This window comes from Perca flavescens, chromosome 4 (assembly GCF_004354835.1).
Source record: "Perca flavescens isolate YP-PL-M2 chromosome 4, PFLA_1.0, whole genome shotgun sequence".
In the NCBI taxonomy this organism is placed as follows: domain Eukaryota; kingdom Metazoa; phylum Chordata; class Actinopteri; order Perciformes; family Percidae; genus Perca; species Perca flavescens.
In genome coordinates, this window is record NC_041334.1 from 29,043,477 (window position 1) to 29,060,906 (window position 17,430).

Genomic DNA, 17,430 nt, shown 5'->3' on the forward strand with positions numbered 1-17,430 from the left:
AAAAATCTATTTATTAGTGGATCTTAAGAACTATATAATTAAAAAGACCGTCCCACTCCCCCGTCATAGAAATATTGACATAAAAAACATTGACACAAAGTTTGTTCCTCACCCACGCACAAGTATGTAACCTGTTTATAGCGCTGTCTTGGTGATATTTCAAGACTTGTAGAATTTCAGCTCATGGCTTGTCACATTTTATTATACTCTAGAGGTGTGTGTGTGTGTGTGTGTGTGTGTGTGTGTGTGTGTGTGTGTGTGTGTGTGTGTGTGTGTGTGTGTGTGTGTGTGTGTGTGAGAGAGAGAGACAGGGTAGTGACCCCTTATGTGTAATTGGCTAGCTCACACAGATTCAGCTAAATATTTCCCAAGTATCAAATACTTCCTGAGACAACCCCAGCTCTGTTCCATCTCATTCTGTTTGGGATTTGCCTCTGTTTTCTGCACACACACTAACTACTCAGCATTCTCAGTAATCAGAGTTTTACTGCATACAAAGAAGGTAGAACAGATACATTTGAGATTTTCAGTATGAAATCTGTCACTCTTTCTTCTTCTCTCACAGCTCCTTCATGATTTAGTTTATTTTCTTTCCAGCACTGTCTTTTAAATTAGAGGCAGGCGGATAAACTCGGATAAAAATGAATTCATATCCCCTCTGACACAGCATGTCTACATTAATTATGTGCAAATTGGAAGGAGCAACCCTTCATTATTTGATATATTTAGTCAGTAATAAGTGATCCAGTGTTTTCTAGAGCAAAAGTGTAAAAGCAAAGCGATAATGAATATTGTTAGTGTTATAATAGTACATTTATATGGCTCAGACATTATATCTGAACAGAATAGCGTTGATAGCAGAAATACCGCAAGGAAGTTTAGGAGATTAGAGAGGCTCATTATGCCTGACCGGTGCCATTCTAGCAAATATCGATACCGAGGAATGTCCTAAGCACACAGCAGCAGAAATAATGTGACAGAGGAAAAATAATTGGAGGCTTAATGCTGCACCATATTGAACTGGTATTGATTTCTGCTGGTTGATCTCATTGACGCTTATAGGGTCCAGTAATGGCTGCCGTCAGTTAGAAAGCCATGAAAGGCAGAAGGTGTTTGTGTGTGTGTGTGTGTGTGTGTGTGTGTGTGTGTGTGTGTGTGTGTGTGTGTGTGTGTGTGTGTGTGTGGGTGTGGATAAATTGTTAGCAGTGAGAGGATCAGAAGGGTTAAAGAATAGGGGGAGGCTGCATTGTACCTGTCGAAGTCTCCATTGCAGAGAGCTCGTACCGGGATAGTGAAAGGCTGCCACACTGGATTTAATGTGTTCTTCACCACTTCTGTTTTATGGCAGATAGTAAATCTAGAGGAAGAGGGGGATGGGAGTTAGGAAAAGATATGTTCAAGGCAGAGAAAGAAATTGTAATATCATTTGTTAATTACATAAGCTAGGGAGAGAGATAAATACGGGGAGGAGCCTGAAACTGAAGAGACGGAAACAGGAAGACAATGTCAAATCCTACAGTGACAGGAAAGATGCTTTAAATAGGGCTGTACCCAGCTTTGTTTACCGCTTGGCCTGTCTCCCAGCTATATTGTGTTTTAGACCACAGAGAATAATTTGATATTTCAGTCTGGCTTTTAAATCCTTTCCCTAGACTAAAAGGGTGACAATGATATGCAAATTTATTTTTCTGTATGGATATCTGAAATGCTCGTAGAGGAGAGCCACATAAATTCCTGTCAAATAACCCCCAAATATTCTCTTGAAAAGCTACAGCTTTCACAATTTTTTTTCATTTTTGTTTTCACCCAAAGCCTTGGATTACTTGTGGTCCACTAAGTGCCTCAAGCCTTTTAAAACCCTGTTAGTCCTTAAGCCGCGCAGGCCTCTAATTTGTACCCCCCACTGGCACCAACAAACGATACTTCTAGCACATCTGTCAGGATCCATTTCTCACCCTGTTATGCATCAAAAAAGAAATACTGAGGAAAAATTGGAAGACGGCTAATGAAGCACTTGCTAAAGCATCTCCGCTGACGCTGCCACAACTGCACAGCCCCTTGGGAGGCTAAACAGTACTCTGGAAAGGCGTATGGAGATGAGGGATTGTTGTGCATCCCTATGTGAATTGCCTCAGAAACTGACAGTGTTTTTCCTATTGATGAAAAATGCAGATTGTGTTTTTTTTAAACATGAATTGCCTCTTGTATTTGCTCTCCTGGAGTCATTTATGCAAGACATAGTCATAGGAATTGTGGTTGTGTTTTGAACAGTGTCCTTGCCTCTGTATGCAGCCTCATAAGTTATGCGTGCTTCAGTAACCACTGCAGCTCTTCTGCCATACTTTACACACTGGCAACACCAGCACTTACCAGCAGCTACCTTTCGAAACACTTGGAATGAAAAAAATCACATTGAGCACTCACGTTCCATCTTCGTTGCTTCTGTAGAAGACCATGAAAGGGTCCGACTTGCCAAAGAAGTCCTTCTTGTCCAGCTTGTTGGCACAGAACTGCATAGTGGCGCTATCCTGCAGGGATGCATGGAGATGTGAGGAGAGAAGTGTGAGATAGGTTGCGGCGGAGGGAAGGGTATATCATAAAGTCTTCATGATTATAGAATGGCAGGTATTATTTATGTGGCCTATTTCGCTCTTCTTCCCCTGCTTCTTCTCTGTCATCTTCTCATCTTATAATAGGGCAGCAGATGGAGGAAGCGGTCTGTGCATCACAATACAAGATAATGAATGCTGTATGAATACTGTAATCTCTGTACTTTCTTGTGTGTTTACCCTTATTAATATTTCTTGGAAAATTGTGAATATCCTGTTTTTTTACAGAAAAAAGAGAAGCTTTATGTATGATATTTAATTAGATTTACATTAGAGCAACATGTATATGAGGAGAAATAAGTCAGCCCAATATTAGCATGTGTGTACATTGAGCCACTCAGTCAGAACTACAGCAATAATAGCCATACACGCATATTTGTAAGGCTGCAATGGCCGTGACACACCAGACAACCAACAGTCAAATACATTAAAATCAGACAACTTTGCTATTCTTATATCTTTTTCTACTATTTGGGCAAATAATGTAAAGTTTAACCGGTGGTTTGGTTTATAATTTGGTTCTATTATATATATACTGGATCAAGTCGGAAACAAATCTAACCGGCATGCAACGGGCGGCAATTGACGGTGATCGATTCTGTGCAGGCCTATCTGCGCAGAGGACATCACAGAATCACCTTGTCTGGCTCAACTCTAAATATTTCGGATTTTCTTAAATTTAATTACTCCATTTCTTACTTTGTCAGCCTCAACTGTAAGCTCAGCTGTACAAGCATGGTTACAAGTTAGCATTTTGCATGTTTAAAGGGATCGACCGATGCTGGGTTTTCAAGGCCGATTATTGATATTTGGTAGTAAATGAAACCGATAACCGATATTTGAAACTGATATGCATTTATAGTGAAAATGAAAATCTTTAAATCAAAATTAAGATTACAAACTCCAACACAAATTTTTATTTAAATGCTTTAAGCAATTATTTAACAAATTAGAAACTTTCAACATAATACACAGTAAAAGATAGTCAGATAGTGCTGTGGGAGGGACATTCAGTGAGACTCAGTGGTGAGTAAAACCGAAGCAGAGGAACAGACACATAATTAATTAACTTGATCGGTTGTCAGGGAAATAAAACGCCGATACAGATAATCTGCAAACTGCCAAAAAACAGCCTGATAATCGGTCAGGGCCAATAATCGGCCTATCCCTAGTTTAAATGCCATCAGGAACCGTTAAGACCCAGCCATACAGCAAACAATGAAGTGAAAGTGCTGCAAAAATGGTGTTGATTCACAGTGGGATTGGCAGTACTAGCAACTATATCAATATCAAAAATATTGGTCAATGGAGATTCAGGTTGAGTAGCATTACAATGGTCCTTCTATACCACTGCGAAGGAACTGGTGATGAAGCACAGAATATTCAATGTTAAGGTACGAAGCTGTTCCTGAACATGTTTGAGTAGAGGACCTAATGGATGTTCAGTTCAGTTGGGTGATTATTTCAATCTCTTTTATGTCAACATGTCACATCGCAGCCCCCATGTTTCACCATCTATCTGCTGGAGACGAGAACAAAGTTTAGGCGGGGGTGTAAGAATAGTAGGACTCAATGTCCTGTCCAGCACATGCTCACACACATGCCTACAGATACACAGTCTTTGTACACTGTCCACTCCATACGAATACTCACAGATGTAACAGAGTTGCTGGAAAACTCCAAGAAAAGCTCAGAGAGCTATTTCATGAATCACATTATACAAAGATATATTATTATATATTATATTTTGGAAAAATGTGCTTCACTTATTTGTATAAGGATGTAGACATATGACTCCATTGTTTGTCATTCACTGTGTGGTGTGAATGTCACCTGCTTACCATCTATGAGCTACTGGCAGTCAGCCTACAATACACTCTAGCTTTATCTATAACCACCACCTACTTGTGTGTGTGTGTGTGTGTGTGTGTGTGTGTGTGTGTGTGTGTGTGTGTGTGTGTGTGTGTGTGTGTGTGTGTGTGTGTGTGTGTGTGTGTGTGTGTGTGTGTGTGTGTGTGTGTGTGTGATCCCTAACCATAGTAGCATATCCACCAAGCTGTGGTCCTGCTCACATTAGTGCCAGCTGCTTACCAAGTCTAATTCTAACATGAGTATTAGTCATCAAGCTAACTTCTTCTGATACCTGTCACAGCATCTGGAAAGCATTAGATGCTTCAAGTATATTTCTGCATCAGACAGACATCAAACACAAAGCACAGTTTCTGCTTCAGGCTTTATGTTTTTCTAATATGTTTTGAGGGCTACTTTGCTTATTGTTTCAGCCAAATAACGATGCACTTAATGTTGTTCTCAATTTAGAGCCATAACCAGAACTTTTGGGTATCATTTTGGTTAACATATTATGTTGTAAGATATAAATTAAATCCATAGTTTTTGCTACATCAGTTATTTACGGTGGCCCTGAGAGGCCACAGCACGCAACAATAAGACAACACGTGCAAATAAACCACAGCACGCAACAATAAGACAACACGTGCAAATAAGACAATACGTGCAAATAAGACAACACGCACTAATAAGACAACACGTGCAAATAAGACAACAAGCACTAATAAGACAACACGTGCAAATAAGACAACACGTGCAAATAAGATAACACGTGCAAATAAGACAACATGCACTAATAAGACAACACGTGCAAATAAATCACAGCACACACTAATCAGACAACACATGCAAATAGCCCACACCACAACGGAAGTGTTTCCAGGGGACACTTTTAAGTTATGCACACGTGCCTCAACCATTGACTTTCCAGTACAGACAGACCAACAACAGGACAATTTTAACAATTTTTGCCATCTTACTCATCACTAAATTGACTTCTGAATACGTTTTAGGCGAGAAATTAACTCTTTAGATTTCGAATATAGGCAGTCTTGCGAAAATCGTTGCCGATTGTCAATTTGTTTCTACGTTTTCGGACTTGAGTAGCTCCAAAAAGTGACGCGACAGCCAGCGCCTGCCGGGGCGCTAGCTCGTCGCTCAGACAGTCCTGCTCAGAGACCCCGCTCTAAGCTGGAGGTCTCTCAGACCGCTCTCGTAAATAAGAGGCTTTTATTTCGCCGTTGATGGATTATTTGTTTAAGTATCCATTTTAAAAGTAACCTGTGGTTAAATGCATTTTCGGAGTTAAACTCCACAAGCGCTTGCAGGCTTAACAACCTCGCTGGCCGGCCATCACACACACACACACACACACACACACACACACACACACACACACACACACACACACACACACACACACACAGATGCATAATAATAAAATACTGAGCACCCTACTTGTGCCAGACTGCCGGTAGGCTACATTCATTTAAAATTAAACATTGCAGTTGGCGCTGAGTGGAGCGTTGGTGGCATTGATTCTTAATTTCCCATGAAGCTGATCGGTTATGTGTCAGTTAAACTTCTCATTTCCAATCCTATCTGTATTTGTGAGAAGTGGCGCTGTCCTGAGTTGAAAGCCTATTTTACGGCTTTGTTATCGGGTTAAGCCGCTGTCCGCTGTCCAAGAGTTCATTTCTCGCCTAAAACGTCACATTTTGGAGCTACTCAATTCCGAAAACTTTGAAACAAATTGTCAATTTGGCAACGATTTTCGCAAGACTGCCTATATTCGAAATCTAAAGAGTTAATTTCTCGCCTAAAACGTATTCAGAAGTGAATTTAGTGATGAATAAGATGGCAAAAATTGTTAAAATTGTCCTGTTGTTGGTCTGTCTATGTACTGGAAAGCCAATGGTTGAGGCACGTGTGCATCACTTAAAAGTGTCCCCTGGAAACACTTCCGTTGTGGTGTGGGCTATTTGCATGTGTTGTCTTATTAGTGTGTGCTGTGGTTTATTTGCACGTGTTATCTTATTTGCACGTGTTGTCTTATTAGTGCGTGCTGTGGTTTATTTGCACGTGTTGTCTTAAAAGTGGGTGCTGTGGTTTATTTGCATGTGTTGTCTTATAAGTGCGTGCTGTGGTTTATTTGCACGTGTTGTCTTATTTGCACGTGTTGTCCTATTAGTGCGTGCTGTGGTTTATTTGCATGTGTTGTCTTATAAGTGCGTGCTATGGTTTATTTGCACGTGTTGTCTTATTTGCACGTGTTGTCTTATTATTGTGTGCTGTGGTTTATTTGCACGTGTTGTCCTATTAGTGCGTGCTGTGGTTTATTTGCACGTGTTGTCCTATTAGTGCGTGCTGTGGTTTATTTGCACGTGTTGTCTTATTTGCCTGTGTTGTCTTATTGTTGCGTGCTGTGGTTTATTTGCACGTGTTGTCTTATTAGTGAGTGCTGTGGTTTATTTGCACGTGTTGTCTTATTGTTGCGTGATGTGGTTTATTTGCACGGGTTGTCTTATTAGTGAGTGCTGTGGTTTATTTGCACGTGTTGTCTTATTGTTGTGTGCTGTGGCCTCTCAGGGCCAACATAGTTATTAAGCCAATAATTGCAATCAATCATCATATTGTCAAAAATGTCTAAGTAATTACCTCTACATTAAGGTTGCCAATTATTACTTTAATCATGATTAGTTCCCATTATTTTCTTAATTAAAATTATGTTCTAGAAAGGTTACCATAGCAAGTTCCTTCAGTGTATGGTTTAACCTTGAAAGATTATCTTTACCATACAAAAAAGGTAAAGGTTTTCTAAAATCAAAAACCTCATTAAAATAAATAAACATGTATAAAGTTAAAGGTCCAATATGTAATATTTATACTGTAATAAATCCAAAAATGACACCAATGCCTCATCAGATATTAAGGAAACATGTTAAACTGAAATACTATCTTTTCTGACAACAATGCTAATTTCAGTATTTTTTCTTTTTGAAATTTACATTCCGTGACAGAATTTATGTTTATGTTTTGGTCTGTGTGTTGTTATCAACGGCCCAGTTTGACAGGCAGGCCGGGTTGCCAGATATACCTGTAAAAACGTAAACCCAGCACGCTACAGCTGTAACGTTAGTACAGCCATGAAAGCAGCAAACAAACGAACAGGATCAACGGAGATAGATTCTACATGACATAAAAAAAAAGAAAACAGCATGTTTCTAACAGTTGCGTGACCAGAGACGTAACAACACCCTGGTAAATATTGGAGATGTATTTGAAAGATTGAGACAGTTTAGAGCCCAAAAGGACGCAGAGTTGGCTTATTTTCTCCTGAACAGGTAAGCATTAGCTTCAGGCTAATTTATTACAGCTACTAGGGATGGGCATTTTTTGTCATTTCAACATTTGTGTACTCACATTGAATTATATAGCTAGAGTAACCGAGTTGGTTACTCGCAAAAACAATTGAGACATAGCCAGTAAAGTGATCCCAACTGGTCCTGGCTAACGCCGCCATGCTAACCCTGCTAACTGTCATGGCTGTTTACAGCATGTTCAGCGGCTGGAGCCAACAAGTTATTTTAAACCACGAGAGGGGGGCTGTAAATTGGAAAGCGAGGACTGTGAGTTTGCAGTGTGTTTAGCGATTGTTGCCGTAATTCTAAGCCAATGAAGTGTGTTCCGTCGGCAAGGTAGTGGTATTTTTAACGTTTCGTATTGTAATTCTAAGCCGAGGAAGTGTGCCTGACTGGCGTGTGGAGAGGACAGTGAGGTTGTTGTGTTCATATTGTAATTTTATGCCGAAAAAGTGTGTCTGTCAGTTGGTTACAGAGCTCCGCGTGAGCACGGGCTTTTATGACTGTCAATATAGCCAGCATCTAACGTTAGCTACTCTGCTGTGCTGTGGAGTAATGTCTGGCTATGTGAGACTAGCATCTAATGTTAGCTACTCCGTTGTGCTGTGGAGTAATGTCTGGCTATGTGAGACTAGCATCTAACGTTAGCTACTCCGCTGTGCTGTGGAGTAATGTCTGGCTATGTGAGAAAAGCGTCTAGCAACATTGTTATGAATACTGCGGTCTCAGCCTGGCAACCTCCGTGAACTTCGAGTCTGGGCAGGAGGGGGCGGGGGAAACGACTCGGCAGTATTTTGGATTGGTAGTGCAGTAACTATTTTAACCGCTAGCTGCCAGCATTACACACAATATTACATATTGCACCTTTAAGGCAGTACATCTTAATTCATCTTAGCATGAAAAGAGTACTCCATCAATTCAGCATGACTTTGTCGGACTCCATGATGGAGAGATTTAAAAAAAAAAAGATAAAGTCTGTGCAGCAGACCCGCTATATAGTGTCTTTTTTATTCCACTATTCTTCAAACTCCAAAACCTGGTGCCTACATTCAATGGGGATTATTTTTAACTCCACATCTTCAGATTTTTTTAAATGTCTTTAGTCTTTAGCACTGATTTATCAAGTATTTACCTCTTCAACCAAAGATTTTTTAAATTCAGTTTTTTAAAGTGTAAGCATGCATCCATCCTTTTTAAATCTTTTTTTACATCAATAAGCCAGTAAAACATTAGCTCATCATTATATTTTCCTTTGCTAACAGCATACTGCTTCTCTGCTATTCAGAAAATTTCCCTTTAAATGATCAGATTAAATCAGACTTTTATTAACTATATCTTCATCTATCACCTGCATTCCCTAAAATGTAAACACGTTTGCAGGTACAATCGGCAGTTGCAATTTTCACTTTTAATGACTAAAATTAGATTGTACCTTTTATCATTAGCTTGGTAATTAATCAGTTAACAAATTATTTATGCCAATGGTATATTTATATGAAGAATTAGCTGTGTCTTGAGGTAACCTAAGGCTATTGTGGATTCACAAGATGAAGTAACGAAGACCATGAAAATGTTATATATACCTTTTTAAATAAATCAAAGACCAGCAGCAGATGCTGGGAGATAAATTAACTGCAAACCAACTTTCTCTTTCTCTGTAGAACAGCCTCTCTCTCACACACAAATAAACCTGATTTTGCATTTTCTTCACCAGGTGTTTATCATGAAATGTAGTGCTTTTACCAACCCCAAATATAAATCACTTGGTTGCTGTTGAGGCTTGTACTACTTGTTTACTATTTCCCCTCCCTGTTCATGGCTCTCCTTGTGTGGTGACAGTGCATGGAAGGGGCCAGACTTATCTCTGGCATATGGACTGTGGCTAATCTTTGAAACACAGTGGGTCCATTATAGTGGATTCAGATGCTACAACAGTAGATTGCTGTTGCTGTCATGGCTCGAGGCCTTACACTGGGCAGCCATGGTGCCACTAATGACAATTTAATAGCTTTTTAATGTTGCAGCTTGCACCTTGTGTTGTGGCTGTGTGCTGAGTGGCAAATCAGCAAAAGAGTGTGTGCACGTGTGACACACTGTGTGTGAGAGTGAGAGCAGGCGTGTTTTTGTGCACATATCCCGATGCCCATTTTAATTCCTGCTTGCATCTTACCAAAGTGTCTTCTCTGTGTCTTTATCACACACAGTCAGGCACCGTGAAGTAAACACTTTTCTCTGACACATTCATGATCACATCCACTCCACTCCAGTCGGAGAGGAACTTTATCTGTATTCCTGCCCTCACCCCGAGGACACACACACACACACACACACACACATCACACGCCTGCCATTTGACACATCCCTCCTACCCTGTTTCATTCTCTGAAAAACACTCCTTTAATCCTCCTGGGGAATGTTGGCAGCCATGATTGACGCACACAAGCAGTTGAATGCTTGTGTCATCTTGAATATGTGACGGTAGAAATATACTGATTACATTTCTGTGGCTTTCTGTCTTTTATCCCTAGGTACTGGTTGTGTATGTTTGTGTGTATGTTTCTATTTCAACAAGTGCCTAACTTTAACAACTACTGACTGTGACATTGTAGTCTCTCTACACATGAAAGCAGTGTTCAAGCTTACAATGTAGTGCTCTGGTTTGCAGCACTCGTAGATGCTTTAAAAGAAAGTGTGAAGACGCATATTGTGACGAAAGTTTGTCCCCGTACATGTGATTAAAGAAATAGCCCAGCTTCAGTTTTCTCTGGGGCTCAACTGCTCAAGATAACTCCCAAGGCTGAAGTGCAAGATACAGTGCAGTAAGATCCCAGCACCTTCACTCAACTAAATTTTAAAATGATATTCCACAGTCCCCTGTCTACTCCTGCATGCATATGCATGTGCATAAATGCATACAATATATGCAAGCTTACTTACGTATTAGGCACACACATGCACACAAGCATAATGTAACCATTAGCTTTTAATATCTTTTTGGTCTGTGTCCTCAGCAAAAAGAATTTACAACAATAACAGTAAATTGAATTTCTAATTCAAACGTATGGATGTGATGAAAATGGAAAATCATTGTTAAATCAATGGAATTTAGCAAGTATGCAGCAGGGGCTCTCTGAGACTTACTGTAGACATCTACTACATCAGATCAAAGGCAAGCTCATTGGCAACATTTACTGTACAGTAAGTTTCTTTGTTGGTTATGTGACCCTGAAGGAGCGTTGTAGATTTGGCAACTATGCAGTTTTCTTGCATTGTTTTGGTAAAATGTTCTTTCAGAGTTTAACTTGTCATGTTGTTGCCTTACATGGGCTGTGTCATGTTATCATTTAATCTTATTGAAAAAAGGATTTCAGGTGAATCTCTTAAACTATCAAGAGAGAGAATAATAACCATAACATTGGGTATAATATCAACATGATTGAAATAAGACACTAAATTAAACTGCAATTTCTTAAACAAAACCAATTACTAAATTAATTATTTCCATCTGTGTGTTAAACAATAACACTCAACAGTGAATCCACATCGTATCTTCATAATGAACCTTTTTAATAAGTGACAACTGTCTAAAGGCTCAATTAGTGCTGCTTCTTAACCCAAATAGGCCAAAATTAATTAAAGCAACTGATCCACCAAAACTGTCATTCTGTCAGCTTTATATCAATTTAACATAATGGAGCTTATTAACTCAACACAAGGTGTCACTGTTTTTTTTTTTGCTCTATGGGAATTAAATGAACTTGCTTATCAAGTTGCTCATAAAGTTTTGATATTCAGAGAAGCAGAATTTGGTGTTGTCAAATTGCCATTCTAAGTCAGTAGAGACACCAGGAAATTGCTACGGGGCTAATAGGCACATAAAAGCATTTATGGTGATGGAATGTGTTGAGGATATAAAACATTCATCTGTTCCTGTCTCATTAAGGTTCTGTGGCACGAACACACACTCTTGCAAAGGTCTGTGATCAACAGCCATTTGCTAATATGGAGAGAATCAGAGTATCAATATTTAAAGAGGGAGGCCAGGCTAGATAAGAGACACATTCACATCCTCAGGGGAATAATGAAGGAGTGTTTGTGACAGGAGAGGATTCGAGTCTTACTGCACAAAGAGTTATAGATTCACTAATTAAGACAGAAGAAATGGGGAAGAGAGGAGAAGTAGTAAAAGTATAGCTAGCGTACATTTACATTCAGTACACATAGGCTTGAATTAAGGTGAGCCAGTGAGGGGTGGGGGGAACAAGAAAGAAAGGGGGGGAAATAAGGTAGTGACTCAATTGAAGGCCAAAGTGATGCAATTGGGTGAGAAGGGGACTTAACATGATAATCAAGAGCAAATTACTTCCTGTTGTTTGTATGGTGGCTCCCCGGGTGTTCAGTCCTTTACGAGTCAACACTCAAATTTACGACACAGTACATGGTCCTCAGTGATTATGAGTTCTTTTACATGTGTGGTTCTACAAATAGGTAATTCCTTGCCTGGATGAGCTTCTCCTTTTCGTGCTTGATTTAAAGCTACAAAATCTGTGATTTATGTTGTCTTGTAGCATTTAATGAGGATTGCCAGTGTACGTGAGTGGAATAGAGTGTCAGCAATTTCTGCTTCCCACTCCCTACTAGCATCTTCTAATCGCTCCACTCCCAGCTGCTCCAGGTTTAGATTTTCTACATTTAACATTTTCTTTATTACACTTGTTCTCTGCTCAGCAAAAAAAAAAAAAAAAGCTCCAGTTTGCACCATAGCTGCCTTTCAAATTAGGAAGGACAGGAAGTGAGGAAAGCAGACGTGGATCTGTCGTGTGAAGCAAATGAGAATAAGAAAATGAGAATGTTTCAAAAGCCTCTTCAGCTTGTATCAGCATGTTTGTGTGATGGAGCACACATTGCTATGCCCACATACCCTGTTGCAAGTTTGTTAGAAAACAAATTAAAAATGAATTCTCTCATGGACCAGCCTTAAAAATGTTTTGCTGTAAAGAACTGCAACTGGACTGGAATTTTTTCTCGTCTAATAATATTTTATATACTGTGCATTTGTTTGTTATTTAAAATAATCTAATCAGTTATGGTGAGCACTGTTCCTCTATTACAATGAAAAAAACTGGCTATGTCTATATTAGGTGTCAGTATGAGATTAAACTAGCTACATCTCACGCTCTTACGCTCTCATTATTTCTTCTTTCCTGAATTTTAGGTTAGTAAGGTACAAAAACAACAGGAAAGTCAGTGTTTAGTATGCTGAATGTAAGTCATGTGTTTTCAAGCAGGCTTGGCGGTTGTATAAAGCCGTTTTGCGAAATGAGAAGAGTATCACCTTGCGTGGGTCGCTAGTGTCGCTAGTGTTGGCAGTGCTAATTTGCTAGCAGCTATTGTTGGCACTATTGATTCCCCTTAGGCTATATGTAAAAAAGGCCATGCCCTGAGTATGCATTCCCATTATGTATCCACTGTGTCTGATCACACGCTCTGCATGTGCACTCTCTGTTCCCACCCTGACAACGGCCCCTGAACGCAGCAGCGAGTGAGAAGCACGGAGGAGCAGACATCAGCTGGACTTGAGTTTAGACTGCGGCGATTTTTGACGGACAGTTTCTTTTCCGTGTGTGCGTCCATGGAAATGTGAGTTTAATTGTTGTGTTAAGTAACACACCGTAAGTGTTTATTAGCCGTGAATGTATTTAGGTTTCTGTTAGCTTACAACAGGATTCAGAGCTAGCCGCTAGCTTGTAATAGTCTGTTTAACTGTTCTACATTTTAATGGCTATTGTTTTCTATGCTGTGCACTGAATATTTCGGTTGTTTATTTAGTTTAAATGCTTGTTATAATTCTTATGACTGTCATTTATATAGGTTACATGAATGTGTTGTGCTTGCTAATCTTTAATTGATAGCTCATTGCAGTCCAGTTACTATTGTTAGCTATTAACATTGCTCTGTGCATGCTATTTGTAGCTGGCTATGTTTTAGCTTAGGTTTGCCTTTGCTATTGGTCTGTAACTATTCTTTCTAAACAGTCTGTATTGCTGTGCTTTGTTGTTACAGAACCACACACGCACAGAAACACAAGCCTATTTGTTTATATAAACCATCTAAACTGCAACCCTGGACTCTGCATCTCCTTTCTCCCCACACTCTCACCTGAACATTGGAATAGTGTCCTGACCCGACACCCTGAAGCGATTGCTGCCACACCTATTAACCCATATTTACACCTTCTATCATACAATTTTGGTCCTTCGAGCCGGATCCAGCAACTGCGTCAGTCCAAGATGTTCAGGCCAGATGAAAGAGACTCAGAAAGAGATGTGGACCGCCCACGCAGACAGAGCCACCTGCCATCATACCTTCAGGACTATGAGGTCAGTTACCCTATCAGGCATCGCAGTCCAGTGGATGAGCAGGCCAGACATGCTATCACTGCTGATGTTTTAGGATGTATTCGTAGCATGAAAGAGGACAATGACAAACTGCGTAAAGATGTGCAACGCCTTACAGACATGATCGCCAGCTCTCCTGCCCTAGCTCCTTCATATGTCATGTCACGGCCCAGACAACTTGAGGATCATGGGACATCATACACACCTGCACCCATTAGTAAACTGACGGAACATAGTGGTCATCAGGACCCACGTCAGAGTGAAAATGCTCTACAGGTGCAATTCAGTGATGAGTCTTCTTCCCCACAATACCGCCAACATGACCCAATTACAGAGCTTAGTGACAGTCTAAAGGGAGCAGGTCTGTCCAGTCATCAGCATGCAGTATCTTCTCCATTAGCTTCTGGTGAGTCAACCCCTTGCTACAAAGACGCCTTTCAGCAAACACCAGAAGCCAGATCGTCCCCCATGCCTCGAGGTTTGACGACAGTAGACCCACTGCCGCCGCCGCAACACCAAGAAGACACACACTGCTCTCCAACTGGTGCTGTTCAGCGTCAGTCCGCTATCAGCTATCATCCTCATAGTGGCGCTACATCCAGTACACCTGATGTTAGGACTCGTTCTTTGCCTAATGATGCCTATCGTTGCCCTGATGACAGCTACAGCCCTCTCTATGAGGCTACGTACCATCGGCGTGATGACAAGTTCCGCCCACTTCCTGTTGATACTTATCGTCGCTATGACAACAGCCACATTTACCCTGCTGAGTCATATCGACAACCTAGTCTGCAAGCCCAACGTAATGACCCCCCCTATTGGGAAGGTGGCAGGAATCACCCTTCAGATCGGAGAGGCTATCCTGAGGATCGCTATCGTTCTGCTAATGGCTATGACACCTATTATGGCCTTGATGATCAGTACCAGCATTGGAATGAGCGTTTCCCAGATGATCGATATTATGACTACCTGCACCCAGCGGAGCGGCCTCAGGCTCGACCCCCCTTTGGCAGACACCCACATGTGGAGACATATAGCGGACCTAAGCCGACAATCCCCGACCTCAAACACGAGGACCCACGTGAGTTCGCAAGATTGAAGCTCGCGTTGGACAACATCCTCCCACCTGATGCTTCAGAACGCTTTAAGTTCCAGATACTGACTGACCACCTGAAGTGTGAAGAAGCACTGCTAATTGCTGATTCATACAGTAACGGCCTGTTCCCATTCAGCGATACCATGAGGGCACTCACCGAAATGTACGGTCAACCTCAACTGCTGGCCTTGAAGCGAATCTCTAATTTGATGGATGGACCAAACATCAAGAGTGGTGACATTAAAGCCTTCAAGTCATTTGCCCTCAAGTCCGTGCATTAGTGGGCATGTTGCACCAGTTGGGAGGCCAGGGCTGGACAGAGTTAAGATGTGGCTCACACGTATCTCTCCCTCTTAGCTAAGTTGCCACCCGACCTAAGAGCCAACTTCCAGAGATTTGTGAACCCCATCCGCATTCCAATCCCAACGCTGCTTGACCTAGCTGATTGGCTTGAATATGAGGTTCGTGTACAGGTAGATGGAGGTCAGTACTGTAGCAATTCAGGTCAAGAAAAGCAAGCCCCACGCCGAGACAGGCGTACAGAGTACAAGTCCCAGAAGACCACTACTATTCTCCATGGTAGTCAGCAGGAGAGACCAGAGAAAGCTACAACTGTATCTGTATCGGAGACGACACAGGATAAGCCAAAGAAGTACTGTCCCTTCTGTGACTCGGTGCAGCACTATCTTAACCAGTGCAGCAACTTTAAACTCTTGTCGATTGAGCAGAAGACAGAGTGGATAAAGGGGAACCAGAGATGCTGGAGATGTGGCCGTGATCACCAAGCAGCAAAGTGTACACTCAAGGCCAAGTGCAAACAGTGCGAAAAGAAAGCACCTTGAGGTTCTTCATGAGGTCAATATCAGCCAAAACGCTGCAGCGTCGGATAAACCCAAGGTTACTGGAGAAAGCACTTGCTTGGTGAGTTCTATCTCAGAGACCCTGTACCTAGATCGGCCGACATGCAGCAGCCAGGTATTACTCAAGTTGAGTCGTGTTATCCTCCAGAGCGGCGACAAGGTACTTGAGACCTATGCTATATTGGATGATGGTTCAGAACGCACCATACTTTTGCATGAAGCTGCTGATTACTTAGGCTTGCACAGGGAATCTGAAGACCTGGCGCTCCGCACTGTCCGACAAGAGGTTCGTACCATCCACGGAGCTACAGTGTCATTCTCTGTGTCTTCCGCATCACAGACTGGCTCTTCATTCCAGATCCACAGAGCTTTCACTGCAAAGGAACTTGGCCTCGCCCGCCATACGTACCCAGTCAAAGCTCTGCAGGAAAGGTACCGTCACCTTAAGGACCTGCCACTGCCAAGCATCAAGGAGGCACAGCCGTTGCTGCTCATCGGGTCAGATTACCCTCATCTCATCACTCCTGTGGAACCGGTACGCCTCGGCCCTCCTGGTGGACCTGCAGCCGTACACACCAGACTTGGGTGGGTTCTACAAGGCCCATCAAAATTCCTGCGCCACCGGCTCACTCCGCAGCAGTGTCTTTTTACATCCTGTGCTCATCCAGAAGCTGAGCTCTTCAGCCATGTGGAGAAACTGTGGCAGCTGGATACCTTGCCGTATCGGAGTGAGCGGCTCATCACTAGGTCGAAGCAAGACACAGAGGCAGTCCGACAGCTTGAGGAGAAGACAAACAGGATTGAGGTAAACGGAGTCAGAAGGTATGCCACCCCGTTACTGTGGAAGAAAAATCTCCCCCTTCTCCATGCACCAAAGGAGGCAGTGTTGACTCAGCTGCGTGGGACAGAAAGACGACTGGCCAGAGAACCGGAAAGGGCGGCGACCTACTCCAAGGAGATCCACAAGTTGCTTGAGGCTGGCTATGTCACACCCATGTCACCGACAGAGGCTAAAGGGAGCAGCCACTCGTGGTTCATCCCGCACCACATGGTGCACCACAACGGGAAGGACAGGATAGTCTTCAATTGCTCCTTCACATACAAGGGCCAGAACCTGAATGACCACCTCCTGCCGGGCCCCACATTGGGAGCTAGCCTTTTGGGAGTCCTCCTTCGATTCAGGGAACACCCAATCGCCATCAGCAGTGACGTTAAAGGGATGTTCCACCAGGTTCGTCTGCTGGAAGAAGACAGACC

At 42.0% G+C, this 17,430-nt stretch overlaps 1 protein-coding gene across 1 annotated transcript in view; it reads right to left on the minus strand.

Annotated features, from left to right (window-relative positions):
• Window positions 1-17,430, minus strand: part of cpne5b (copine Vb) — a 136,358-nt gene that overhangs the window by 28,317 nt on the left and 90,611 nt on the right. Inside the window, exons 8-9 of the mRNA XM_028576783.1 lie at window positions 2,425-2,528; window positions 1,253-1,357 (exon numbers count right to left, since the gene is read on the minus strand). Of these exons, the coding sequence (XP_028432584.1) occupies window positions 1,253-1,357; window positions 2,425-2,528 (209 nt within the window). The remainder of the gene's footprint in view (window positions 1-1,252; window positions 1,358-2,424; window positions 2,529-17,430) is intronic.